The sequence below is a fragment of the Opisthocomus hoazin genome, chromosome 28, assembly GCF_030867145.1.
Source record: "Opisthocomus hoazin isolate bOpiHoa1 chromosome 28, bOpiHoa1.hap1, whole genome shotgun sequence".
NCBI classification, from domain to species: Eukaryota; Metazoa; Chordata; class Aves; order Opisthocomiformes; family Opisthocomidae; genus Opisthocomus; species Opisthocomus hoazin.
This window is the reverse complement of record NC_134441.1, coordinates 9059340-9085388: the sequence shown is the minus strand read 5'-3', so window position 1 is coordinate 9085388 and position 26049 is coordinate 9059340. Positions and strand designations below refer to the sequence as shown.

Below are 26049 nucleotides of genomic sequence, written 5' to 3'. Positions count from 1 at the left end.
AGAGGAATGGGCCACAGCATTTTGTGGGATATTTGTGACCTTCATCTTTTTTTCCTAAACCTGTGTGATTTATTCTGTTAGCAGGCAGAGCTGTAGAGCAGCATCCTGCTGAGGCAAGGACTAGGAAAAGGGGTTTTGGTGGCTGTCAATCCAAGCTTTGGGAGACAGCCTTGAGGATTTGCAGCTCAGGGTGCCCCTGCTTCTCCCCGCGAGCGCCAATGTCTCACAAAGCCCAATAAACCAACCCGAGATGCTGATCTGGGACTGCTTGGGCAATGCTGACGGTGCATGTGGTCCTGTGCCGGCACTCGGGGCTGGGGTCGGTGCCAGAAGCTGCCCTTATCACCTGCTAAATCCCCAGTAAATCCCCGGCACATGTCGAGCAGCAGCACGGCAGAACGGGGGGAGAGCTGCTGCGAGCAGACCCAAAGCCCGTCACCGAGAGCGAGGACCCTTGGCGTGGTCTGGTGCCGTGGTGCGGTCCTGCTGCTGGCGCGGTTCTGACTTCACCTGCCCTTTCGTTTGCGTTGCTCATGCAGCACAAATTAGGAGGCTTTAATTATTTCAATAGAGGTTAATTACATTAGTCACTACAGCAAATCTCCAGTTCATGCCATGCTTTCCACTTCATTTAATTCATTAACCCCTGTGAAATTCAGTAGATTTCTGCATAGAATTGCTCATTTCTATCGCGTATGTCCCTTACAACTGCAGTCCTCCACTCCTACCCCTTCTCTTTTGTTTCTGCACCTCTCAGTGTTCGTGGCTGGCAGTGACAGAGCGGTTTGATGGGAGCCGGTCACAGCGACCTGCAGCTTCCTCTGCCCCGGGTTAAGGCCCTGCGCAAAGCAGCGCTGGCCCCAGCCTGCCAGCAGACCCTCGCCCTGGCAGGGGTGGGCTGTGGCCCCCCGACACCGTGTGTGCCCTGTGCCACAGCTGAGCAGGCAGAGGCTCTGGTTTCTGTAAATCGTCCCTTTCCCTTCTTGCGTCCTTGCTCAAAACCTGGACTTACAGATACATGTCCTCTCCCTGTGCCGTGCAGGTTTTCGTCCACGAGCGCACGCTCCCCTGACTCCCCTGCATACAAGAAGACAGTCCATCAAGGGAAAAACTAGCTGGTTGTTCATCCCTTGCAATGATTCTTAAAAAGCAGTTCCTCAGTTTAATGTATTTTCTGTAATAGCAATAACTGGCAGTGCTAAAGCTCTTGGATGTTATTTAATTGGTTTTACAGTGCCTTCCATACTCGGCAGAGATATATCTTAATAGCTGAAGGATTAATACAAAGGCATGCTTTAAACAGAAATTTAAACTCAAAATAATACAGAACAACAAAGCTCTGAAAATAAACACAGATTTTAAAAATTGCTCAGATGAAATTGCAGTGCAACAGGCGCACGGTGCTCCTGTTAAAAGTAAGCTGATGAATTGCTATCGCTGGCCAGAAGCCTCAGCTCTGACCCGACTGATGCTGGATTGCACGTTTAATCCTCTGGAGACACGCTGACCATGGAAGGGCATTTGCCAAGCTGCACCAAAGGCTCAGAATGACTATGCAATGCTCGTCCCTGAATTATTGTTAAATTGGTGCTCACTATCATTCGTTCAAGCACATTTATCATACCCTGTGCTGAGCACAGAGTTTAGTATTTGAGCACTCTCGCAGTGCTCATAGCAAACCTATTTTGGGTGTATAGAAAAGGAAAAGTGAAAAGGGCACTGGAAAAGGCGTGTTCGCCTTCAGCAGGGTTGCCAAAGCCTGGGGAACAGAAGCTGCTTGTGTTACAGCCTGGCTCCATTTCTCCTCCTTCTTTGTTGTTTTTAACCGTAGTTGATTCCGTTCTCATTGCACCCGGGGAGTTCATTGCTCCCGTGTCTCCTAACCCTCCAGCCCCCTGCGTGCAGCATGTCGATGGCAGTCCTGTGAAACATGGCCACGCACAGATTTCCTTGCAAGAACGCCAGGCTGGCACTCATCAGGCAGGGCTCCCAGTGATGCTGCGCACACCAGGCAGCGTCGTTCCTCAGTACAGCGGGTCCTGCCGAGGGTGCAGAACAGTTTGGCTGGAGCAGCCGCTTTCTGCCGGGCCCCCTGTGCATGCCCATGCAGTCGGCACTCCAGCAGGACCTACAAGAGCTCACGGATAAATGCTCTTCCTGACTCTCCATTTTGTGTAGGAAGGGGAAATAAGCTCAGAGCTGGGATGAGACCCCCATCAGCATCCTCCTTCAAGTCCAGAAAATGGTCGTGGTGATTCCTGCTCCCCCGAAGGGAGGCTGAGAGTCTGGGAACAGGTCCTTGCCCCAGGAACGCCCAGTGTGGCAAGGGCCGCAGCATCCCCCACTGTACATGAGCTGAAGCTCGGTTTTACCTCCTTTCTCTAGCAGGAGTGTTAGCAGACCAGAACACTGCCATTCAGCCCGGTTCGTTAGTGCTAGATTCCATCCTTCAGCATTGATCTACCTTATTTGTTTGTCTCTTCAACTGTTAGCATGGATGATTGCTTGCGTAGTTATCATAGCTATGCAAAACCACCTCTGTTCTTTCAAGAAGCCGTAAAACGCAATTGCCTGCGCTGCCAGCATCATCAGGCCCACGTAATCAAGCGCTGTCTCCGCTTCCCTGCGGGAGGAAGCCGTCAGGCTGGACGCTAGAGCGGCGGGCGGGTGAGGTTCCGCAGAAATGCCGGCTCTGGAGGTAAGAGGCACAGCGTCTGTGCGGCAGGGCCCTGCATTTCACCTGCGGTGCAAAGCCCTGCGGCGGCAGAGCGGCTCCGAACATGGCTGGTGGGCGCCGGGTGGCAGGGATGCTGCCCGCGCAGGGCTTTACACCCGCCTGTTCTCGGGTACACATGTGAGTTATAACCAGGTGTGGGAATGAACCACCGGGCTGCTGAGGAGGCTTTGGAGACGGTGATCATCCCCTCTGAGCCCCACTGGCCTCTCTGTTTCATCCTGATGCCGCTGAACGGTTGGAAATCATGGTAAATTAGTGTTGGTGGGGGGAGGTTTACGCAGTCCTGTAGCCTAAGTGTCCAAATCATGTCTGCTGACATGTGCAAGGGGGGGAGTGAGACATTTTCCACCTGTTCAGCTATTTTTCAGCTTGGTGGGATAGTTCCTATTTTTAACTGCAGCTGCAGTTAAAGGAATAAACTTGTGAAGTCAAACATAAGGTAGCAACCAAAGGAAGTAATTTTTTAGATGCAGATCTGTCTGACTTTGATTTAGTACATGGTGAAGATTTTCTTTAGCGTAATGGTACTTCTTAGGGTGCGTGATAAAAACCTACAGTAACAGACAGACACTCTTCTCAGTTATCAGTCTCATCATTAGCATTTTGCTATCATTAACTTTCACAGGATAAATTGCCTGCTTATAAAAAAGATATTTCTTTGCTCGGCATCAGCAGGTCCATTTCTGGACAGGGATGTGGAAATCAGCCTACAGAGTTTTGCAAACATGAACGTGAACTATGAGTGGCCTTGAGACTGGAGGTCAGGCCAGTGTCAGTCGGGAGTTGTTCTGGATTTCGATCTGAGTTGAGGCTTAGGGATCTGAGGACATTCATGGGTGTTCACTTCGGCTGGGAGACAACCAACGTCGTCGTCTGCATGTGGAGGGACTGACCTACTCCTCGAGCCTGCCCCGCAGCCGTGGCTCTCAGAGGCTCCCGTCAGCTGCCACGAGGCTGGGCAGCGGCTCTCGCCGCTTGCAGGTAAGGGTCTGACCGCGCTCCTCTCCTGTCTTACATTTTAGCACTTTTCCTCTGGCCCAGGTTTTACAGATGCTGCTTGTGCATTTTTTGTCCATGCATGCATCCCCTGCTGCCACTGGTGTCCCATCCAGGAGCTCAGCCAGGGTGCTCTCTGGGATGCCAGCCTTGGCTGGGAGTGCTGGAGGGGCACACGAAACAATTCAGCTGCCAGAAAATCAGATATGCCTTTATTTGGGAATCTGTAGTACACAAAGCCCTTTAATAACCATGTTCATCTAAAGGCTACATCAATAGAAATAGTGCTGCCTGATCCCTGTTGAATGCCAGTTGGTGGGGAATGCTGTTATTAACATTTAGCAGGAGCTCCAGGTCACCTTGGTATTATTGAGCCAACACACATTTTAATGGCTACTTAATTGGATTTACCATAGGGAAGATGCCACGTAAGAAGGCTGCATTTCTGCTTTCAGTGCTTGAGATGGTGGATGGATTAAATAAAAATGCAGATAAAAGACTGCAAGTAATAGACAAAGGTGAGCTCGTTTTCCCTGTTCGATATAATTTTTCCCTCTGGTTTGAGTGGCTGTGTCCGCTGTTACCCTGCACAAGCACGGCCCCTCCTCACACACCCACAGGACGATGCTGTTTTCTGGCTGCAACAAAACCTAGGGTACTCCTCCGTGGGCAATTTGTTTTTAGGTGACCCGATCTTTTAGCACCTTGCTGCGAGGCTCTTATTAAATCACTCACTGGGAGCCTGCCCCGGTGCCATAAACAGGACTGAAGCAGAAGGGAAGGAATGCATCTGGTTTCCAGGAGCAGTTTCTGAGTGTTATGGCAAACTGGTCCCTGCATTAGAGAACAAATAGCTCATGTCCATCTCCCATCAATTTTGATACCTTCATGAGGCTATGGGAAACTCCGAGGAGCGCTTTGTAAAACTGCCAGTTGCTCCTTCATAGAAAATAAAACATTGAAACATATGGCTATAAAAGATATGACACTTCTCTCTATGGATTTATTAAGAAGACCCCTAGAGTAGAGAGTTATAACATCTGATCAAGTCAGCAGTTCCAGCTGTGTAATTGATATCCATTATTTCCTATTGACTGCTGTGCAGGACTTCATTTTCTGTAGCATCAACAAATTCCTCTTCTGCCTACTACAGAACTACCAGGGGGTTCAGCAGTAAACAAAGCTGATCAGCAAATGCGGAGCACAAATCCCAGGAGAGCGCCAAGGCATTTTTCCTCGGTTGCTTCCCATAAATACACACCTTTATCCTAATCTACACTGTTTCTCAAATTATTCCATTTGTACATGGCAGTTTTACAAATACGCTATGGCTTTGCTGAAGAACAGAGACTGGGCAACAGATTTGTTTCCCAGATGATACGATTTCTTCTCATCTGCTTCATTTTATGGCAATTTTATATGTTTTACAGAAGTAGGATTATTATAGTAACAATTTTGCTGAAACAAAATAGACAGAAAAAAGCCGTCCCCGCAAAATGCGGCACATTGGTTTGCCGCCATACGAAGCCTGCAGCCAGCAATGCAGCCTCTCGCCGGGAGACGTGGCAGGACGGCCGCCGCGGCTTGGGTCTAGCCCAGCCGAGAGCTGGCACTGACCCTCACGGCGCTGGGCTTGTCTCGCGCCGGACCAGCCCCAGCGCGTGACGGGGCTGCGGAGTGCCTCGGTCCGTCTGTCGCCTGGCAGGGCGAGGACGGCAGATCCCTTCTCAACGCTCTCACAGGTGATTTTGTTTGCTGCTGGCAGGACTTCTCTCTCCCCAGCCCGGGGAGGCCAAACGCAATGAGGGGTTTGCAGTCTGTATTCAGAGTCCTGTATTAAAACCGGACGATTCCGGTATGGGTGTTTTTGGGCCGTTTGTTGCTCAGTCAATCAATGCCAAGGGGCAGCATCACGAAACTCAGGTCCCGTTGAATCGCTGGGTGCCTGTCCATCGCGCGTTTTCAGGCCCTGGTCCTCAGCAGGAAGGAGGTCTGCAGCACCAGACAGAAACCCCGGCGGTGGAGAGCGGGGAGGTTTGTGCTGCACCGCGCGGCTCAGAGACCCCGGATGTGGCTCTCCTCCGCGCCGTGCGTCGCAGCCCGGCTTTGGGCCCGTCTGCAGCGCATCTGCGCCAGCCTGCTCCTGCCTTCTCCCCTTCGCAGGACAGCGTGAGGCAAGCCAGTCATTTGTCCCTCTTATTATTTAAAATTTTTCTATGCTGTTGACCTCCTGCCCCTTCCTCCTGCAAAGCATTTGCTTTTCCAGATGCTTCAATATTAACTTGTACCATTTTATTTCTGTTTTTTTGCTCCTTATCTCACCTCAAGAAGGAGAGGGATTACCTCATTCTCACCACCTCAGAAATAAATCCTCATTATGGATTTGTACCTGGGGAGGAAGACACTGATTTCCACTCCTGGCCAGTTCTGAACGGATATTTGAAGGTAATTGTTCAGTCTGGGGACATTTCACTTGTCTAATAACCATAAAGAGTGCTTTTATTAGCTATGTGTTAGGTTGGGACTGTTTAGAGGATATTTATGGGGAGGTTATTATTGCAGAAAACTAGAACATGGACATCAGATTTATGTTTTTATTTCGAGGTGGAGCAAAGGGGAAGGACCTAACATCCGTTAGATGTGTGAGTGCTGGCACGGGGCTCGCCGCTGGTCCGGGCGAGGCGGGGAGGCTGCACCCGCTGCCGGCGATGCTCCCCTGCCCTCAGCGAGGCGTGCGGGGGCTCGGCGGGGGCTGGAGGGTCCCCGGAGCTGGAGTTCGCTGGAGCAGAGATGGCACGGGACAGGGACCCCTGTTCACATGGACAATCTCACAGGCAGTGGAAAGCCTGGAGGTGGGAAATCCCGGTTGTGTTACCTGTCGTTTGGCTCAAACCGGGATCAGAAGGAGCTGCTTGTTCCGCAGTGTGCTTAGTGCAAGGAGTGCGCTCGTCCTGTCAGGGCGGTTTGATCCCTTCACAGAACCCTTTTGCGTATCCTCCCCTCCCGGCACACACATGTTTTCAGGATTGCCCCAGATTTGTCAAAAGTCGTCTCCTGAGACAGCTGAAGCCCAGCAGGGAGGAGCAGCTGTGATCTCATGCTGTAGTTGTGAGAACTCTGATGTGCGGTAGCAGACATTAACAGCATTTTTATTTGGCATCCAGAAAGTACCTCTAGGTTCTGTCTGCCTAAACGTGCTGGAATACATAAGGCTGAAATGACAGCGTGATGAGGCCCTTTTTGCTTGGCTAATTGCTGCAAAATGAAATAAGGGCCAGAATAAAATGTAGTCATCTGCTAAATGGCTTCTGCGCCCAACTGTCGGGCTGTTTACTGCAGCCAGCAATATATTGACTGTCGTGTCTTTTAAATGGTCCAGCTCAGACGAAAATCCTGCAGTGACTTCTCTGGGATTTGATAGTCCTGGTTCAAAGTTTCTGTCGCATAGCCAGCAGTGATTGACTGCATGAAAATAAGTGAAGGACAACCAATGAGCAGCTTCTAGAAGAGGCAGTTACTTGGTCCAGTTTTGCAAATTTACTCTGAAATCCAGCCAGGTGTGTTCGCTCCTGCAGGTGAGCAGAAACGCTGGACAGAAGTCAACAGCACTGAGGCTCTGGGACACTGGGGCTCACGGTGCTGTGCCTTTTTCTTCATGTTTGTGCCATACACTGTTCTGCTGCCAGCTTTGGAGGTAGCAAGGACCCCTCACCCCACCCACTCGTTTAATATCCGGCTGCTGGTAAAATTTTTATGAAAGGTCCTTAATTATTCACAGAGAATGACATCTCTGTTATGCAACTCATCTCACGAGTGAAGTGCGATCATTTAGTACCCAAAGCCATCCAGCTGAGCGGGTGCCCCTGGTTCAAACCCGAGTAACGCCGTGGTCCCGTAGGCTCCCGCAGGAGACGGCACTTGAGGTGGGTGCGGGGCGGCTCCGACAGCCCAGCTCGCTCCCCAAAGGGCTGCTGGCCACAAGCCATCCCGGGGGCCCTGCTGCCCACCCCTCTGCGCTCGGAGCCCTCCGGCTCGCAGCAGCTCTCACACAGCCTGGCTGCATCTCGGATCCTCGCTGCCAGTGCTGGGGGTGGAGACGTCGCAGCCGCTTACCTGGATCTCCTGTGATCCTAGAGAAACTGGGAGAACGTAAATCAGACTAAAGTGCCAAAACCGAGCGCAGCAGAGGAGCCTGGCAGTACTGCGAGCCTGCAGCAGCCTCTTGAGCCACCTGAGAACCCTTTCCGTGTCTGTAGCCCCTGGGGGCTTGGGAGCTGGGATGGAGAAGTGTGCCACGTGCTTGTGTGGTAATTAGCTGCTCTGCCTCGCACAGATTGATTTCAGGAGCTCGCATCTTGTGCAGCCTGTCTTGTTGAACATTTTCTGTTGCTGCCTGATACTGCTGCTCATGTGGACCCTGAGCAGGGAGGGTAATTAAACGAGTGTTGGAGCTGTCGGCGAGGTGTGCATTTCTGCTGCTCTCGCAGGTGGATCCCCAGGTGCTGCCCATGTGCTGGGGCTGGTGGTAAAGGCGACCGTTGTGCACTGCTGAAATGGGCTGGAGCTAAGGGAAAGAGCTGGAGACGTTCCTTGTTCAGTCTGCACTCTAAAGCTCCTTGCCTCTGTCTGCCCATGGTGGATATGCACTCGGGCCCTTAAAAGCCTGTGCAGTCATCTCTGGACCTCAACAGGAATAACTTTGAATTGTCCAGAGTCTGTATAACTTTGTTATTTCTAATAACCTGTGCATAAGAAAAGCAAGCACTAGAAAGCTGCAAAGCTTGATGTTTTAAAGGTAAACTGAATCCCAAACATGGTTTCCTTCCCATGGAGCAGCTTTAGATATAAAGATGATGGCAGATTAAATTATGTTTGACTGACAGATTTAAATTGGGACTTCTTTATGCAGCCTCCACATCCATGCTCTAAATAGGAGGCTTGGGATTAGGGCCATTAAATTACTTAGTTTATTGGAAAAATAAAATATTAGGAACAGATGAAGATGAAAAGAGAGAGAAACTCAAACTGAAAGAGTGTTAAAAAATGATTAAGGTAAGGTAGCAAATGAAACAGAAGAGCACTAAAACTAGATGACATGTAAGAAATTCTCTCAAAGTGGCAGAGCTGAGAAGTCACTTAGGCTGTTAAAATGCAGAGCTGTGAAGTTAAAGACAGATGAATTGGATATTGCCATGAGCCTGAAATGGTTTTTCAGCCATCAGCAGTGCTGAAGGTCACGCCCTGGGGCAAGGCACAATTAAAAAAGAAGAGAAACAAACTGCTTTGGGGTAGTAGAATTGTCACAAGTTGCATAGCTTTTACAGTTGCACAGTGCAAAGAGATGGCTTGCAAGGCAGCTCCAGGGAAAGCCCCCCTTGGCTGGGCAGCCATCCTTCAGCAGAGCGTGCTGCAGAGGCACCCGCACGGCTCGTCTTCCTTCCGTCACTGTGGGCAGACTTGTTTCACTGCTGATGAGCAAGCCTGCAAGCAGAAGCTAAAGTGTTCTGAAAATTACCTTAATGGCAAGGTAACCCTGCTGGAAGGTGCTGCAGGACTAGGTCCCTTCTGCCTCACTTCCTGACAACCCCTTTGTGATCATCTCTGTGGGATGCTCTGGGCATCATCGCTCTTCTGATGAGAGTTTCTGTTCCAGGGCTGCCCTGCAGTGCAGTTTGCTGGAGCATCACACGCTGCTGCATACACACACGTGCTCCCGAACCCAGGCTGGACCAGCCCTCTGCTACCGGGGCTGGGAAACGGGTGGAGGAAGTTAAATGCAGGCGGTGGATAAAGTTGAACCTCCAGCTGTGCTCGCTGCAATTTGAAGGCAGTAGTTGCTCCTGCTTTCCAGGTCCGTGCACCAGTCCCAGGTAACGTGCCCCTTGGACAGTAGCTGGAGTTTGCAAGGTTGTAGTTACTGGCCCTGGTTCTGCCTCCCTGCTTAGCAGTTCCCGCACGCCTCCCCCAAACCCAGAGGTAGGTGTCTGTCTGCTGGCGTTGAATAACTTCTTTCAACCTCTCTGAGCCTTTGCATCTGTATTGCCTCCCTCACTCTCTCCAGTAATTACATACAAGGCCATGGAAAGCGATCAAATTCTGCCGTCTCCTCTGAATCCTGGAAACTGCCTCTTATGGTACCCTTGAGCCTCTTTAAAGGAAACAAATTAAAATGCTGCAGCCCAAATGATTGCAGGTAGAGCCGTACACTGGAGGACCTTGCGTCTTCCAGATAGCCCTCTATATGGCTAGCGAAACGTTTCCAGGAAATTGATTTCATATCAGGTCTGGGGAAATTCCGCAGCTCCACAATAATCTATCATCGCCTGCCCGGAGAGGAGTGATAAATTCTTCATCCTCTTCTGGAGCCTCTGTCATGATTGCAGGAGGAGCAGCAGTGCAAACTGTTTTCCCTGCACATGAAAAAAAGGGTAGACTTAGGTGAAAGCAGCAGCTTTCAGCCTGTCCTTCCCCTCCTGTCACGATTCACGGAGTCAGGCTGCTCCCCCAGCAGGTGCTTTCCAGTTGTGCACATTACAGCTGCGATGCCTGGCAGAAATTATTGCCTGCTTTCTTTTCAGCCTTTGCTTTACATTTGTTATTACGATGGGTTGTTAATTCTCTCGAATAGCAGCATTTGTCCACTGAAGTGATATTTGTATGTTCTCGCTGACACTTGCAGCTTGACCTGATGAACGTCACTGTCCTCATAAGCAAAATGTCCTTGGGTAGCCACGAGACTTGTGCATCGTCCCAGGGTGGTGCTTCCCAGGGGGAACTGTCCTCCTCCTCCTCTCAGCAGGGCAGGCTCGCAGCGGTGCCCAGGAGGGGCAGGGGCTCTGCACCGTGGCCGGGGACGGCTGTCGGGAACAGGTAGGTGCCGCGCGGTGACGGCATCGGTCTGCAATGTGCGGCACAGGGACAACTCATCTGCCACCGCCCGAGCAGGTACAGGGTGCAGATCCAGCCCTGGGGCCCGCTTTAAAGCGGCTTAATGACATCCCAGCACAAAGGGGAGAGCTTGGATAAACGGTGTAAGAGAACCTATTCTCTTAACGTTAAATCCCTGCTCTGGGTCCTGTTGCCATTGGCAGCTGGAGGGATATTTTGCATAGATGCTGAAACACATTGTAAATTAGGGAAACAGAAAACAAACCAAAACACCATACTGTGCTAAGATCATTTCTCACGATACCAGAAAAGCTTCTCCGAATGAACCACCTCATTCGTGATTACCTGGGTTGGTTTGGGGGTTTTTTATTTGAAGAAATGATCTAACTCTGCTTTCCGATAAAACCAGCTGTTGTCATTAATAAGGTCGCCGCAGCCTCGCCTTGCTACCCGCGGAGGTGCTGCAGGCGCCGGGAAGGGAACAGCCACCCAAAACGCAGACAGACGTCACGACCTGCCTGCGGGTCCCCAGCCACCGCTCTCCGTGGCAGCGCGAGCAGCTCTGCAATTAAAGGCCACCTCTTGCTGATAACTTCTTAATGGGGAATGGTTGAGGCAAATTATGAAATTAAAAGAAATAGGGTGAGAGTACAATTAAATGCACTGTCTCTGAACTGGAACCGCTTTGCCGTGAATTGAACATCCCTAAACCTAGTCATGGTTGAGCGGAGTTATTCCACTCAGCACTGGACTAACTCATCAGCAGAGAGCCCAGAATCTGATTTAATTTGAAAGACTACAAAATTATACTTCTCTGCTGATTTTCCAGGTGGCAGGATTAGATGTAGAGCTTTTAGTTTTCCACTACTTCCTTTTAACTTAATTTGACAGAAATGACTTTTGGTACAAGACAATATTTGGTGGGTACTGCATTGGGGGTAATGAAAACGTCAGACAAATGGCAAAGCATAATTGGGGAGCTTGTTTTCCTCTATCTGGAAACGCACTGGGTTTGATAAACCATGGAAAACCAGGGAAATTTGCAGCTCTCGCGGGACATTCAGTGCTCCACCAGAGCAGCACCTCTGTCTGGGGAAGAAAGGGAAGAGCACAAGGTGCAGCAGCATTTGGCAGACTGGTGTGTGCCAGCCATCCTGAGGACACGGGAAGGGTCTTTTGCACGGCTGGCACGGGCACATCACGGGCATCGCGGCTGCAGGGAAGGAAGGGTGGTGGCCAGGGAGCAGGGCGGCCACAGGGATGCCCTGGCGCAGCGTGCAGGAGCGGGAGCTGCCCTTCCTCCCAGCTTTGCTGATTAAGGAGCTCCTTTTTTTGGCAGTTTGAGCTGGAATTAAAATATTGCTGGGAGGGAGACCCAGGGGCAGGCGAACAGCTTGTTGCCAGCTGGCTCAGCACTTTCCTCTTTGCAATTCCACCTACCAGAGCTCAAAAAAGGCTCCCCCGAAGGCGGCCCGGTGCGGGGCTGGCAGCCCCCGGTGCCCGGCAGCCCCTCGGCCGGAGCGCGGTGTGGGCAGCTCTGCTCACCCCGCCGGCAAGGCATCGGGGCTCCCGATGCGCATCCCACCGGGTGTTTGTGGGGGTCCTGGAGGCTTCTTCCCTTCTCTAGGGAAGAATGGGGATTTTCAGCCTGACCTCCAAACTCCAGGAGCCTGGGGCAAGTCTCTGCCCGGGGTGGGGGGGAGCCAGAGCAGTGGTAGATGGTTTAAAGGCCAAGTTACTTGACTGCTCTCGTTAGCCTTCTCCCCTAGTTGTGCACCCCTCTGACTGCTGGGATGATGAAGCTGCTCTTTGCTGGGGGAGAAGAAGGGGCAGACCCAGGTTAATTGACCCCTGTGCACAGTTCCCATTGCTCTTCTCTTGGTCTGTGCCACCAGCTCCCAGCAGAATGGTTTGGCTGGGAAATGGTCTGTAAATTTGCAAGCAATGTGCTTATAAGAGGCAGGTTTCTAATGACTCCCGAAACTGAGATTTTCTCCCTGTAAATGCAACTAGGTCTCGGTGTCCCTGATTAGCTTCTTGTGATGCATTCCATCTGCCTGCCTGGGATCAACAAAGACCCAAAAAAACTGAGCACCAGACAGGCAGCCTACTGTTTTCATGCTGAGCTTCGTTCATTATAGGAAATCACTTACAAAACAGGAAGCTCTTCCTTGTTCCGCTCAATTTCTTGGACTTATTTGCCATGAAATGTCACCTTCTCAGATGAAAGAATGGGATTTATCACAATTAAGGGATGCCTTGACATGTCCCTTTAAGTGAACCAAAGGTGCCTTTACTTCTGAATCTGTGCAGGATTTTGTTGATGCAACACGGGTCCCTTGCAATTTATAACACTCATAAAACATGCACGTTCTCGGGAGTGGTTGCACAATTTCTGTTGCTTCCAGCAGTGCTCGCTGCCGAGATCCGGTGAGCCCTTAGCCTGTGGAAGCTAACGAAGCGTGTTTACGGTGAGTGACTGTGCACACGCTGACATCGCACTGCATACGCTGGTGGCTGGGCATCGTGTATGAGCGTGGCAGAATTGCTGGGAGGGCACGCAGTAAACTGGGGCAATAGCAAACAAGTGCGTGACAGGGTGTGTTGCTGAGTGAGTTAACCTCTGCTGGAGAGAATAAAGGGTACTGCAAGGTGCCTGGCTGCTGGCTTGTCCCTGTTCCTCCTTGGTGCTCCCCGAGAAACCCTGGTGCATGTTGATTTGAGCTGGGCTCCCGGGGTCATGCCGGCACTGCCGGCCGTTAGCTGGTCATTGCTCTCCTCAGTTCGTGCTTACATTTGGCTTCCCAGCCTGTGCTAGCTGTTTGGTAGATGTTGTTTCTCAAAATGAAAAACCAAAGCTAGCATGAGAATAAACAAAGCGTACCCACTCCGGGTGACTGTAAACTTCTGCTAGCACCCAAGGTAACAGTGACAAGCGGAGATAACATCCCTGCAGGCTGTTCCTTCAGCCTGAAATCCCTTTTTGAGGGGCTACAGGTCCACAGAGGGGCCTCGAGTAACTCCCTCGCGTTGCTGGGGCTGAGGCAGAGCGCAGTCACTGCAAAGCACCCTGGCTTGGCTCCTGCAGAACACAGTCCCCTCCCGTACCTCGCAGCGGGGAGCGAGCTTGGCTGCGCTGTGCCCTGGCGAGGATGTGGGGGGTGAAGCCTTTGGAAGGGCGTCGGGACTCGTCCCTGGGCTGTCGCTGCCTCTAGATGTGTGTTGCTGGTTGATAGTTGCATTGCTATCATATATATTTTAGAAAAAATCAAAAGGACTATTAGGAAAGAAATGGTCTGTGTCTTTCCTTAGGAATGCAGAGAGAGAACTCCTGTGCTGGCTTATTGACTGATTGAGTGTTTTCTGATGTATTTTGGTTTTTTATATTCACAACGTATAAAACATCCCCTCTATGTCCCTGGCCTCGCAGTCACCCGCTTTGCTAGAGAGCTTTTTTTGGCTGTTACGTGAGCTGCAGAGGAGGTGGGTCTGTGAAACGCAGGTTTAGCTCCCAAGCTGCTGGCCGCAGCAGTTGCAGAGCCCGGGCCCAGTGCTGGGGGTGGGCGTGGAGGTGGGCTCCCAGCTCCCCTCCACGCGGCCGCTCTGCTGCCCGTGACTAACGCCCGCGCTGCCCTGCCCTCCAGCCGTTCTCGCTCTGCAGCTCAAAGCTGCCTCGCCGGTGCCGGAGCCTCGGATCGACGCCCGAGGTGCGGCAGCAGCGTGTGTACCTGCATCTCACCGGCTGCTCTGCAGTGGTTGGTGTGCCCGTACGTTGTTCCACAGCCCGTGTCTGTGCCTGTGGCTCTGGCTGTGATGCTTTTTCTGCGCCATGCCCGGTCTCTTCAGCGATCTGAGTTGCTTCAGCAAAGGGTTATTGTATGAAACACCCTGCAAAAGTCTGTTGCGTTTGCTGTTGCCATAGCACAAGTAGGAAACCCGGAACGTGTTGCGGAAGCTGGTGAGTCACTGGGGTGAAGCGTTTGTCCCAAATCCCCCGGTCCTGGAAACCTTTCAGCGTGTGTGAGCGTCACAGAGCCAGTAGCCCTTGGTGGGAGCCAGTGGCACCAGTAAGCGTGCCTGGGCTAGGCATGCCCACCGTACTCTGGTGTTATCTGGCTCAATGTAATTTGGAAATCATCAGTGCTATGAGCAGATACGTTTTTTTATGAAATTAGAGTAGCTTGTGATTAATGGTGAACCCGTTGCTCGCTTGCTGCTGAGCCTGGCAGGGTCTGGCACCTCGCAAGGCGCAGGGCTACGCAGCAGCAGGCTTTAATGGACTGAGAATAGCTGCTTCCACTCGCCTCTGCAGGCAAACTGTTATTCCAGCACCAAGTGCAGATATCTCAGAGCTTTCCTCCTGAGGACATGGCTGTGTTTCTCAAACATTGGTTGCAAGTGCAGCTGGTGCCTTTGCTAGGCAGACACGCTGCGGTGGGGAGCAGAGGAATTTCCCTCACCCCTCAGTCCTGCCTGCACCTTTGGTGCAAGCCCCGCGGCCAGGAGGAGGGTTGGCCTGCCGGGAGATGCCTCCTGCGGGCTGTGCGTTCCCCGGGGAGCTGGGGGTGCTCAGCCCCGCCTGGTCAGCATGGTGCACGGCTCATCCCCAGCGTTCCCTTTGCAGAAGTTGTTTAATTCATATTTCCTTCGATCCTGCCCAGCAAAGGCGTTGTGTGTCTGCTTGGACTGCCAGCGCCCGCTGGTGAGGGAGCAGCGCTGGGCTCGGCACCACAGCCCTGGGCTCGGCAGCGCTGGGCTCGGCACCGAGCTTTCGCGTGGTCGCTGGGATCCTTCCCACTCGGAGGGGAGGAGTGGGGCAGCGTCAGCGTGCGAGGCCGAGGCCTCACAGCTCACCGGCGTGCTGGCTGCCGTCTGCATCCGACGCAGCCTGGAGATGTGCTGTTCATGGGACTTGTTAAATTAAGGTTTGTTTCTACTTGAGCATAAATTCCACTGTGGCAATAAAGAACCACAGCAGTGAGTAAATCCCCTGGGAGGGTGAGGTGTGTCGGTAGCCCAGCAGCGCGTGTCCCACCAGCGTACCCCTTCTCTCGGCGCTGTCTCCACCCTCTGCAGCAGCATCACGTTGCTGAGCTACAAGATCATAACAACAACCGCGGACAGACCCGCTTTGGCTTATAAGCCTCTCTCCCTCCTTACTGCTGAGCTGCTGTGGCTTCAGACGCCGAGCTGAAGCCTTTAGCGCTGCCAGACCAAAGGCAAGGCAGTAACTGCAGTAACTGCAGGTTTTAGTTAGCTGGTTATGTGATTTTTGAGCTGTTTCCACTCCAACTCGAGCAGTTCTCCAGCCACAGGAGGGCGGCACGGCCGCGGGCTCTTCCAACGCTGATCAGCTCACCCCAGCGCCTGGGTTTGTCGGAAAATAACACTGCTGGACAGGCAGAAAGGGGGGGGCCTCAGACCCCCGCCCACAGCACTCGGGATGCAGGCACAGGCTGCTCCACATGGGCCACGCTTCTGCAAGGCATCACCCAGCCCAGCTGATCCCTTCTGGCCCCACTCCCCGGCTTCGGCTGCCGCGTTCGGGGCTGCGCCGGAGCGTTTCACGGCACGGAGCCCGGTGCTGGTGCCAGGCCGGTGGCATAGGTGCTTCTCAGGTGATGCGACCATGCTCAGCTGCCTTTGGGCTGCTGCGGGGCTGTTGGTGCAGCGGCAGGGGAGCCTGCAGGGAGGGACTTAAGGGTATTCATGCACAGTGCTCCTGCTTTACGTAAAGGATATAAACGATATGAAAGCGCGCAATTGCTGGCCAGGTGCTGCTGTGCCCTGCAGCTCTCGGTACTCAGCTGATGGTTAACCTGAATTCCGGCTCAGGTGAATGGGACTTTGCCTGTGTAAGGGGTGTGTAAGGGTAAGTCCAGGCCAGTACAGATTCAGTGATGTTTTCCTCAGCTAAAGATAACTTTGGTTTGCTTAGGCAAAGCTCAGTCAGCAACAGAGCAAGGGCATTATCTTCCAAGAGGTCTTGTTTGGTTGGTTGAAATCAGAAGTTTCTGAGAAAGATCCCTGCAATATTTCAGTCATGAGGGTTACAGCAGCGTGGTGAAGAACGACCGTGCCCGTGGGAGTGTGGCCGTTGCACGAGGACAGCACCAGAGCCCCAACTGCCTCTCCCAGGGCCGGGGGCTCGCACGGGAGGCGTCTGCAGGGCCTGGGGGCTCGAGCCCATCCCTCTCTGTCCTCCATGCCCCCATGGCATAAAGCATTTGGGACTTAATAAACTGATCTAGCCAACCCTGAAAAAACAAGTACAAAATTGGAATTATTGTATTAGCTTTCCCCTGGTACTGATATCTGCGGACTTTTATCTGCAGCTGCATGGGAAGAGAGCATGCTGCAGCTATGATTCCCATAGCATGGTACTTCGAGTCGCCAGTCTAAAGGCCTGGGTTTGAACCGTTTGTGAAGAAGGACCCAAACGTGCTAATTACACAACTGATTGCAGAGAACAGTGTTGCAACAAAGATTAACATGATTAGAGAAGTGAGAGGAGCACTTGACCTAAAATAGTGCACAAAAGGATGAAATTTTTGATTTCGTAGTAAGCAAAGCCTGCTGTGCATCGCTGAAAGCAGAAGCGAGGTTAAGCCCAGCCTGTAAGGCAGCCTTCGCAGGCAGGCAACGATTTGGCACCAGGAAGCTAGTAAAATATATCAGGACACTGGTTCAAGTTCAAGTACTTTATTTTTTATAAGATATTAAAGCTGCTTATATTATTGAAAATGAAAGGGTCTCAAAAGTAACAGCGACGCTAAATTGCAATTGGTAGCGGCCGACCTCAGATCACCCCCGGGTTTTGTGCCAAAATACCCGGGGTTTCTGCGAGGCGACTCTGGACTCTGCTCTGTGGCGTGGCGGCTGCGTGTGGCTCTGGGCTTGGATTGCAGGCAAAGGGCAATAATTCCCCCTTAAAGCGAGGAAGAGGGGCTTCCTCCCCTCCCACCGGGGGACTGGGGGTCAGGCAGGAGGTGGTGGAAGGTCTCGCACGCCGGTGCTGCCGCACGCTGCCCGCCGCAGCCGGCACCCGGAGCCACTCCTCGCTGCCAGGAGTTAATGGGGCTCTTCATTTAGCTCAATTACTGGGCATCCACCTGAGAAGCTGTAAAGAATAGAACAGTAAATCTTGCAATCAAATATTAAATTATACCTAATTTATTTACTTACAGCAGACTGTAAGCCCTGCAATCAAGCGTGTAAAGGTTTCTAGCACAAGCACTCCTGGGAGCGAGGGGACGTGCCTGGCAGCACGCCGCGAGGGGTTCAGTGAGGCTGGGCCCGAGGGGGGCACGGACAGGGACGAGCTGCTGCGAGCCCGGGGTCTCCCAGCTGCAGAGACCGACACGGAGCAGCCCCTCGGCGCAGCCCGGGCAGCACTGCAGCCCCAGCCGGGCACACCGGTGGGCAGCTTGCCCCCCACTGATGCGTGCGGGAGAGATTTGCTGCCTGGGGCTTACCTGCTGCCAAGGTGGGACGGAGAGGAAGGAGCTTGTCGAGCCTCCCCTCAGCCCTCCAAAGCCGTCCCCGCGCTCGTCCCTGGCTGCTAACGGCCTGCCTACAAACCCGAGGCACTGCTATCTCTGATCGGCGGCCAGCGAAGCCGGCTGTCACCCTGCGAGAGCTCCGAGAGCCGAGTCCCGGGGCTGCGTGGTGCATGGCCACGCAAGCCTGGCCGCAGGCATGGACTCTCTGAGGCAGAATAAACCTCCTGCAGCCCGTCACCCGCACCGTGCAGGCTCCCGCATCTGCAGTGCGGCTGCTGCGCACCCGAAAGGCAGCGTGGGCTGGAGTTCCACTCCGTTCCATGCTTGCTCTTCTGTATCACGTACGTGGTTTTGCAGGGCATGTCATCTGGCTGAACATAGACCGATATGAATTGCTATAAGAAAAATATATGGGGGAAAAAATGGAAAAGGTTTAGCTTTAATGGACAAGAAATAAATGTCTCTCAGTTCATGCAGCCAGATGGAAACCAGCTGTTAAAATGTCCCAGTCTGAGTATTAATTGCTGTGATGCGTCGTGCTTCAGGAGGACACCCTTTCTGGCAGGGACGGAGGCAGTGACACACCGTGTTGCTGCAAGCGAGCGTGGTTGGGAAGGGCTGTTGGTGGGTGGTAACCAGCAACAACCGGTGAGACAGGGAGGGGGCCTGCAACGCTGCGGCGAGCAGAACTGGATCTGTGTGGGTCTGGCTGTAAGGATCTTGGGGGGGGTGGTTCAAGGTAACACAGGTCATTTTTTTTCTATCTGATCTGCAGATAATTAATTTCAGAAGCCATACAATGTTTTATCCACTTCTTTTAAAAAAGCTAGTTTATTTTTTGGCCCGTTAGCCAGGGAAAACCTGGCCCTTGACTTTGATAAATGGCTCTCCACCATTGTAAGGCATTTTTGCATACGTATTGCAGCTAAAATACCCGCTGTTTGGGAAAAGGCTTACTGTTTGAATCAGGGTGAAACCAGCATATGTTTGGCAGCACCTTCTGCAGAATATATTCAAGGTTTTTAATTCTGTACATAATCCTTCAAGTCGCCTGGATTTTTTCCATGGACTTCACTCGGGTCAAGATTTCGATATGCCTTTGAATTGTAGGTTTGTCCTTGAACTCTCTGGCAGCCCTGCAGTCATTCTGCAAATGGGCTCAGAAAGTGACACTCGAGCGAGGGTGGCTGGATGTAAATCAGCACCTCCCCAAAATTTTGGCAGAGGCAAAGGGTCTGATGGCTCACTAGCACATTTGAGAAATGACAAATTGTGTCTCGTACTTTACAGTTCAGAGAGAGGGAGAGAAAAAATGCGTCTGGTTTAGAACTTTTTTTACCATTCAGGATGGCAGGTGAATATTAAATAGAAACCCAGTTGGAGAATATGTCCAATCTGGGAAGCATAATTTGACAATTTTCTTTTTCCTTTTGATTATGCAATGTCAAAGAAGAAACGACAGCAGGTGGGGAAAGTACCTTGAACTGTGTCAAGATATGGTGAGGTGTTTATACGCCAGGTTTTTTCTACTTCCTTGAGGCGTAAAAGCACCTTTACTTTGCAAAGACAATGGAAATCCGCCTTGTCTTCTTCATGGGCATTTAAAAAAATTGAATTGTTCTCCAGTGTGGTGGAGAGCCAGAGAAACTGGGGCAGCTGCCTGGTCTGCTGACCCCCCACCCTCGGGGCAGCTCCTGGGCAGGGCTCTGCCTTGGGGGGGGCCGGCCAGGGGACCTCTCAGGCCCCACGTTCTCCCTGGAAAGCTTTGCTGCTGCATCCTCTCAGCCCCTTCCGAACACTCACACAGCTTCTTGATGCCGCGGGGAGCATTTTCCCCCCGGAGCGACGCGGGCCGGTGGGAGGCAGGCAGGAAGCCAGCAGGGCTCGGCAGGACCAGCGCCGGGGAGCTGCTCTGTGGTGTTTCCAGCCGGGTGCTTTGGGAACCGGTGGCTTCAGCGTGAGTCAGTGAGCCCCCCCGGCCCTGGGCCCGTGCCTGGTCATCCCAAGGACGCAGGTTTTCCGTGGAGGAGGATGCGGTGCTGCGTCCCATCTGTTGCTCGGTTACTGGAGCCTCTGGTCCCGCAGTGATGCTCTCTGTGCGTGGGCACCCGGAGGAGCCGAGGCCGGGAGGTGACGGCTGACTGGCTCAGCTCTGATTCACCGGCCGGACCCCCCTCCTGCCCGCCATGGGGATCATGAAAACCCCTTGGCAAGCAAGGGAGCCCACCGGCTCCGAACACCCCAGTGCCGGGAGAGCCCTCGCGAGCTCCCAGTGCAGAGCAGATAAATATCACGAAGTCACTAACCCTGTAAGAGATGGCATTTAAGTTTTGACGCTTTAGAAATGCCTCGGTACCTTGACATGCCTTGTAAGCGGTGGCTTCTGAAGTGCTCACTGTTGGATAGGGATGACTTCACCGCTTACCGACGCAGAGAACATCGTCATGCCGTGCCATGTGCACCGATTCGGTGAACAGCTCGACGGAAATATAGGTTATTTTCAGGGCTGTGTATTAAGATTCTGGTCATAGCCTGACTTTTATTCTTTAGCAAAGATATACGGCAGCTGTGCCGTCTCCTGTTGGCTGCAGTATTTTGGAGACTTTTCTTCTCATAAATAGCCTTGTCTGTCACTTCAAAGTGACAATGTAGCATCATTTTGCTGTATGAGAGGCGTTTGTGCTTTGAAACCCCAGACCACCTCTTTTCCATGAAAACCACACTAACCCAGCCATAAATCTCAGCACTTTATAGCTCTTCACTCCCATTTAGCATGCTTTGTAGCGAAGGTTTTCCTTTCGCAGCCACAGATGAAATACGCTTCATCTGTGCCTCTTCTCACGGGCCGTGGCCCTGCCCTGTGCCCCGTGACGCCGAGCCGGGTTTGCCCGCCCGGGCACCGCTGCGCTCGCACTACTCCTCGTCGGGGGGCTGGATGCTGGGGAGGCTGGACCACCTCCATCCCAGCCGCTGCGCTCCCCATGCCCTTCCAGGCTCCCCTGGGAGCGAGGGCGGGCGGTGTGCCGTGGTACCGCGCCGCAGCCGTCGGGTCCAGCACCGGCTAGGCGTCCTTCCCGCTGGCGTTTAGCTGTGTGAGAAGAAAAGTCTTTTTTCTGCCTGCTCCCCGCCTGTCGCTCCCGAGCAGAGCTGCTGCCAGCCTCGTGCGGTCGGGGCGAGTGGGCAGGCCAAGGAGGGGGCGGCTTTGCCTTGCCCTGGCCAGCAGATGCCTCGTGCTTGGGTGCTCGCCCATGGGTGCCGGCTTCCCCAGGTGCACCCAGGGCGCTGGACTGGCTGTGTGCCACGGTGAGTCTGTACCTCCGGGCGAAAGAAATGTGCAGTTCAGCTGAACGGTCAGTTTTTAACTTGCCCCGTTGCTCAACAGTGTGGAAGGGAAACTTGCCCAGAGTTGCTGCTGTTGGCTGGAGCACCCTGTCCCTCCGCACACAAACGCGCCATGCGAGGTCTGGCCCAGCTCCGCTTTGGACTCTGCTCATGCCGTGTGTACCTGATTTCACCAGAAACTGGAAGGTCACAGTACTGGGTGTTCAGATGCTGGGGAACGTCCCCACCTCCCTCTGAACACAGCGGACAGGCTGAGCTGGGCTGTTGACTCGTTCCAACCCCATCTTCCCATCACCAGGACGGCTGCAAGAGCAGCGTTTTGGAGAGATGGGGATGGCTCTTTGATGGGGATTACAGACTGCGGGACCCCTGCGCTGCCTGCTGTAACTGACCCTCCCTTTGCTCTGGGCTGTTTCTTTCTGGCACCCTTCAAGCTGCTCCCCACCTTCCCCAGTCTGTCAAACCAGAGCTCGTGTGAAAAAGGCATCTGCTGGTTTTCTGTCCCAGCTTTCCATGGCTTCTCGCCAGCTGCCTGCGATGGGGAGCCCTCCGGCACCCTCCTGGCCATGGCTCCTCGAGCTGGGGGTGCAGCCACCCCCTTCCCCTGTACTCCTACCTATGGCAAAGCATTAGAAAAGCTAGATAAAATTAGCTGTTCGGCCGCATGTTCCTCAGGATGCCGGGACAGAGGGACACCCAGTACAGCCAGTTTGACTCATGGAGAAGAATTAATGGAAACGCCCGGCTCCTGGAGGGAGGAAATACCTTGAACAGCCTTTTCCTCTGTTTGTTGGGTGGGGACGCTGACAATGGCCCTGCGTCTGGCAGGAGCGCGGCCGGGCTGTCTCATCGATGCGGCACACACACGCCGACAGACACCGAGTCTGCGGCACTGAGCGCTCAGGAAGGGCCCGGCACAATGCGGGCGACCTGCCCTCTGCGCCTCGTCGGCGCGGACCGCGGAGCACTGGGGTGTGGGGTTTGGTACCGGGGGCCAAGAGGGTGGCAAGGCTGGGACCAGCCCGCAGCTGGCCCTGGCACAGGAGGTGTCTTGTGGAAGGCTCGATGGTCCAGGGCAGGGGACAGCAGGGCGAGCAAAGCCCCGGCAGCAGAGTCAGGGAAGGCAGAAGCAGCAGGACAGCATAAAGCTCCTTTGGTACCCATGGGGGGTTCCGAGAGCATCCCCTTGCAGCAGGGTTGTCGGGGTCCTATCCCATCACATGTGCCAGAGGCAGAGGGACTTTGGCGGCTGCATCACCCCCCTGGTTTCTATTTTGAGTCTTTGTCACACAAGAAATGGCTCTGATGGGAAAACCTGCTGGAGTGGGAGGCAGACGCTGCATCCCAGCTGCCTGGGGGCAGCGCGAGGGGCGGTGCGGCGGCGTCCCGGGCTGCGGGCGGATGCTCGAGGGCCCCGCTTGGCCTTTTTTGGAAATAACCCATTTGAGGCAGTTTGTGTCACTATGGGTGGCTTTGTGGGGATGTGTCATGAGTGGGTGACACAGCTGCGGCTGAGCGTGGGACACTGCACTGGAACAGGTCGAATGCTGGAAAACTGGCAAGTACCTCTGGAGCAAATCCCGGGCGGAGGCAGATTTTTCTGAGTAAGGGCAGTTCTGAAAAGCCTTTGGAGGCCCTTTAGGAAGGCCCATCCCGCACCAGGGATGACCCCAGCTCCCTCAAGTCCTCCGGGGAGCAGGGACCACCATGCCTCCCTGCTGCCCTCCCCAGCGCGGTCTCCACAGCTGATGCTGAGCGTGGGAGTGATGGGAGCGCAGGGCCGGTGCCCGGCGGCTCTCCTGCCGCTGGCCCAGCCACTCGCCCGCCGGGCTGCAGGAAGCCTGCAGGCGCCTCTCCCACCTCCCGCTTTCGGGACGCTGGTGCTGCGGCTCATGGCCCCGCGGATGCTCGGGGGAGCGGTGCTGCTCTGAATGCCACACGTTGCATTCCCTGATCTGGCACCCCCAGGGAATGCCGGGATATGCTTCATCACGCTATAAATAATTACAATTTTCCATTCTATTAAGTAATTTAAAGGATTATTTCTAGTGTCCCTGATTTATAGGCAATTCGGATTTTTTACTGTGGCAAAAAAAAACTGTAGCTGGTCTATCATTCTTCTGAATTGTTTTATGTTTGTTGCTCTAAGCAGTCATGGAATGTTATTTTCTAAACCAGGAGGTTATTAGAGGACATACTTATAAATAACTAGTCTTGGCTATTTTTAAGTATTTTCAGCATAGTCTATCATGACAGTGTGACATAACATGCAGAAAAACTGAGTCCAGTTCCGTTGCCAAAGTGTTCATAACTCGATTCTGTTTCTTTGGGTGATGCAGAGCTAAGTCCGAGTTCTTAATCTGCTTTGCAGGAATTCCAAGAGCTCGACAAACCGCACCGCTTGCTGTGGCTCAGAACCAGTCATTTTCTAAACTGATTTTTCTGTAACACTATTGCAAAAGGTATAATTCTCTTTTATTATACGGAGGACACTAACAGCGCAGTCTGATTTACAGTTACATCTGGTGCAGGCTTTCTAGGGATGCCAGAGTCACCAGAGCGACCATGGGTCAAAGCCTGGTGCTGCTGGGCTGGTGGAGCCATGCAGGGAAGCCGGAGCTGCTGCCGGCTCTGACGACAGGCTGCCAGATCCGCACTTGGGGAATCAGGGAGAGGTGCAGCTCTGCTCTGAAAACTGAGTCAGTATGAAATGACCAAAAAAGCATAACCACCCTCCTCTAGGAGAATTGAGCATTTCAGACAAGAGAATTTATATTTACTTCATAATTTATTAAATTTCAGATTGCCATATGCAATAAATTATAGTCGATATAATAATAATAATATTGTCATAAAATATTACCATGAAGTACTTGTCTAATAGCTATTGTAATCTATACAAATAGAACTGTAGTTCGGTTATTTAGATTTTTAGTGTTAATGGGAAGTGAACAAAATATTAAGGAACTTCACAGTAAATTCAGGGAAATATGTCATTATTATTGCTTCTGTGCAAACAATTTACACTGCACACATACAGCTTCAGAAAGAAAAGGTACAGTTGCATAGTGTGTCTCTAGAGCAAATGCATTCCCTGAAGGCTGAACTTACTGCACCCATACGGTGCACTTACATGCATTTTAACAAATGCAAAGTGGTCCATGACCAGGAGCTGATCAGTCCCTAGGACCTCCCTCCCAGCCCACAGCAGCGAGGCTTCGCGAGGGCTCAGACTTTAAGGAAACAAGTTTGGAAAGGCAGAGCACGCAGGCGAAGTCAGTGAACGCCGAGGCTGTCAGCAGCTCTCGAGTCGTGCCCAGGCGTGGGGTCTCGCTGCAGCTCGGTCCCATGGCTGCCCCGAGGAGCCCGGCTGCGTCCAGCCCGGAGCTGCCCTGCCACTGCGAGCCTCTGGCTGCCACGCTGCCGTCCGCGCCGATGCTGCCGTCCGCGCCGATGCCGCCGTCGGCACCATGGTTTGGTGTGCGCGTGGTGGGGCTGGACCCTGCGGGCGGTCTGTCCGGTCCCCCGTCCCGCCAGCAGCTCCCAGGCAGCGGAGCGTGCCGTGTGTGGTAGGAGGTCACAAACAGTCCCGTCCCGAAATGTTCTCCTCCATTTCTGCTCCCTTCGCCAGTTCAGTGAACTTTGATGGAGTATTTCCGAAAGGTCAGGAACTGGAGCAGCTTGTCTTTTCGCCTCTGCTTAAGTGCCATTAGCGCTCTCGTTTTCTCCTCCACGTCCTGGTCGGTGGCGAGGATTATCTTGGCTCTTTCCTCTGCCTTCTTGTCCCCGGAGTTTCTGAAGAGTTTCTGCAGGGACTCTTCGTTGATGCTTTCGAAGATGTTGGCCACGGCTTTCTTGCGCAGGGCTGTGTCAAAGCGGTAGCCGTGGACCGAGGGGCTCACTCGCAGGGACGTGGACATGGCTGGGCTTCTGTCGCTTCTCTTTGCTTTCATCTACGTGGGGTGCTGCCGGCTCTGCCCTGGGGTCCAGTCAGAGGGGTCCGTGCTGTGCTGCTCCCAGGACCGGTATTTAAAGGCGGGCTGGAGAAAAAAACGGAGAGCTCAAGTTACAGCGATGAGATCACGCTGATGTCAGCACCGAACAGTCCCAGGCGAGTTTAACAGTGAAGTTGCCAACTTTCCTCTGCTGTGCAGCCGAGAAAAAAAGTTTTCTGTTTCTGCAGTGGGGACGGTTTTTCTCTGACCCGCTGCAGAACAGGCTTCTTGCAGCTTCGGACACCGCTGTGGGACTTTGAGCTAGCACAGCTCAGACTCTGCTCCTGGCCTCTTGTTGCATGAGGAAAAGCTCTGCATTCAGAGCACGTAGTACAGCGAACAGGTAAAACTCTGGGAGCGAGCTATGGCAATACTAGCAAGGGTGCGAGCTGCCAGCCTGTGCCTGCAGACGTGCCGTGTCTATGCTACTTCTGGGTCAGACAGAACTACAACGACTCAGGTCTGGGCGTAGGATGCTTTCTGCTGCTTCCCAGGTGAGACAGGTCATGTTTAGCACTCACAAAGCTGTGCTTTATAAGTGGCAAGTGGTTTAGCAAAGGCAGCGGGTCCGTAACGTCCCCTGATGTGA

At 53.0% G+C, this 26049-nt stretch overlaps 1 protein-coding gene across 1 annotated transcript; it reads right to left on the bottom strand.

Annotated features, from left to right (window-relative positions):
* Positions 1-24234: 24234 nt before the first annotated feature.
* TCIM (transcriptional and immune response regulator) lies at positions 24235-25479 on the bottom strand. The gene has a single exon (XM_075444675.1). It carries the CDS (start codon positions 25416-25418, stop codon positions 25098-25100), a length of 321 nt encoding a protein of 106 aa, XP_075300790.1. The 5' UTR covers positions 25419-25479; the 3' UTR covers positions 24235-25097.
* Between the last annotated feature and the right edge of the window lie 570 nt (positions 25480-26049).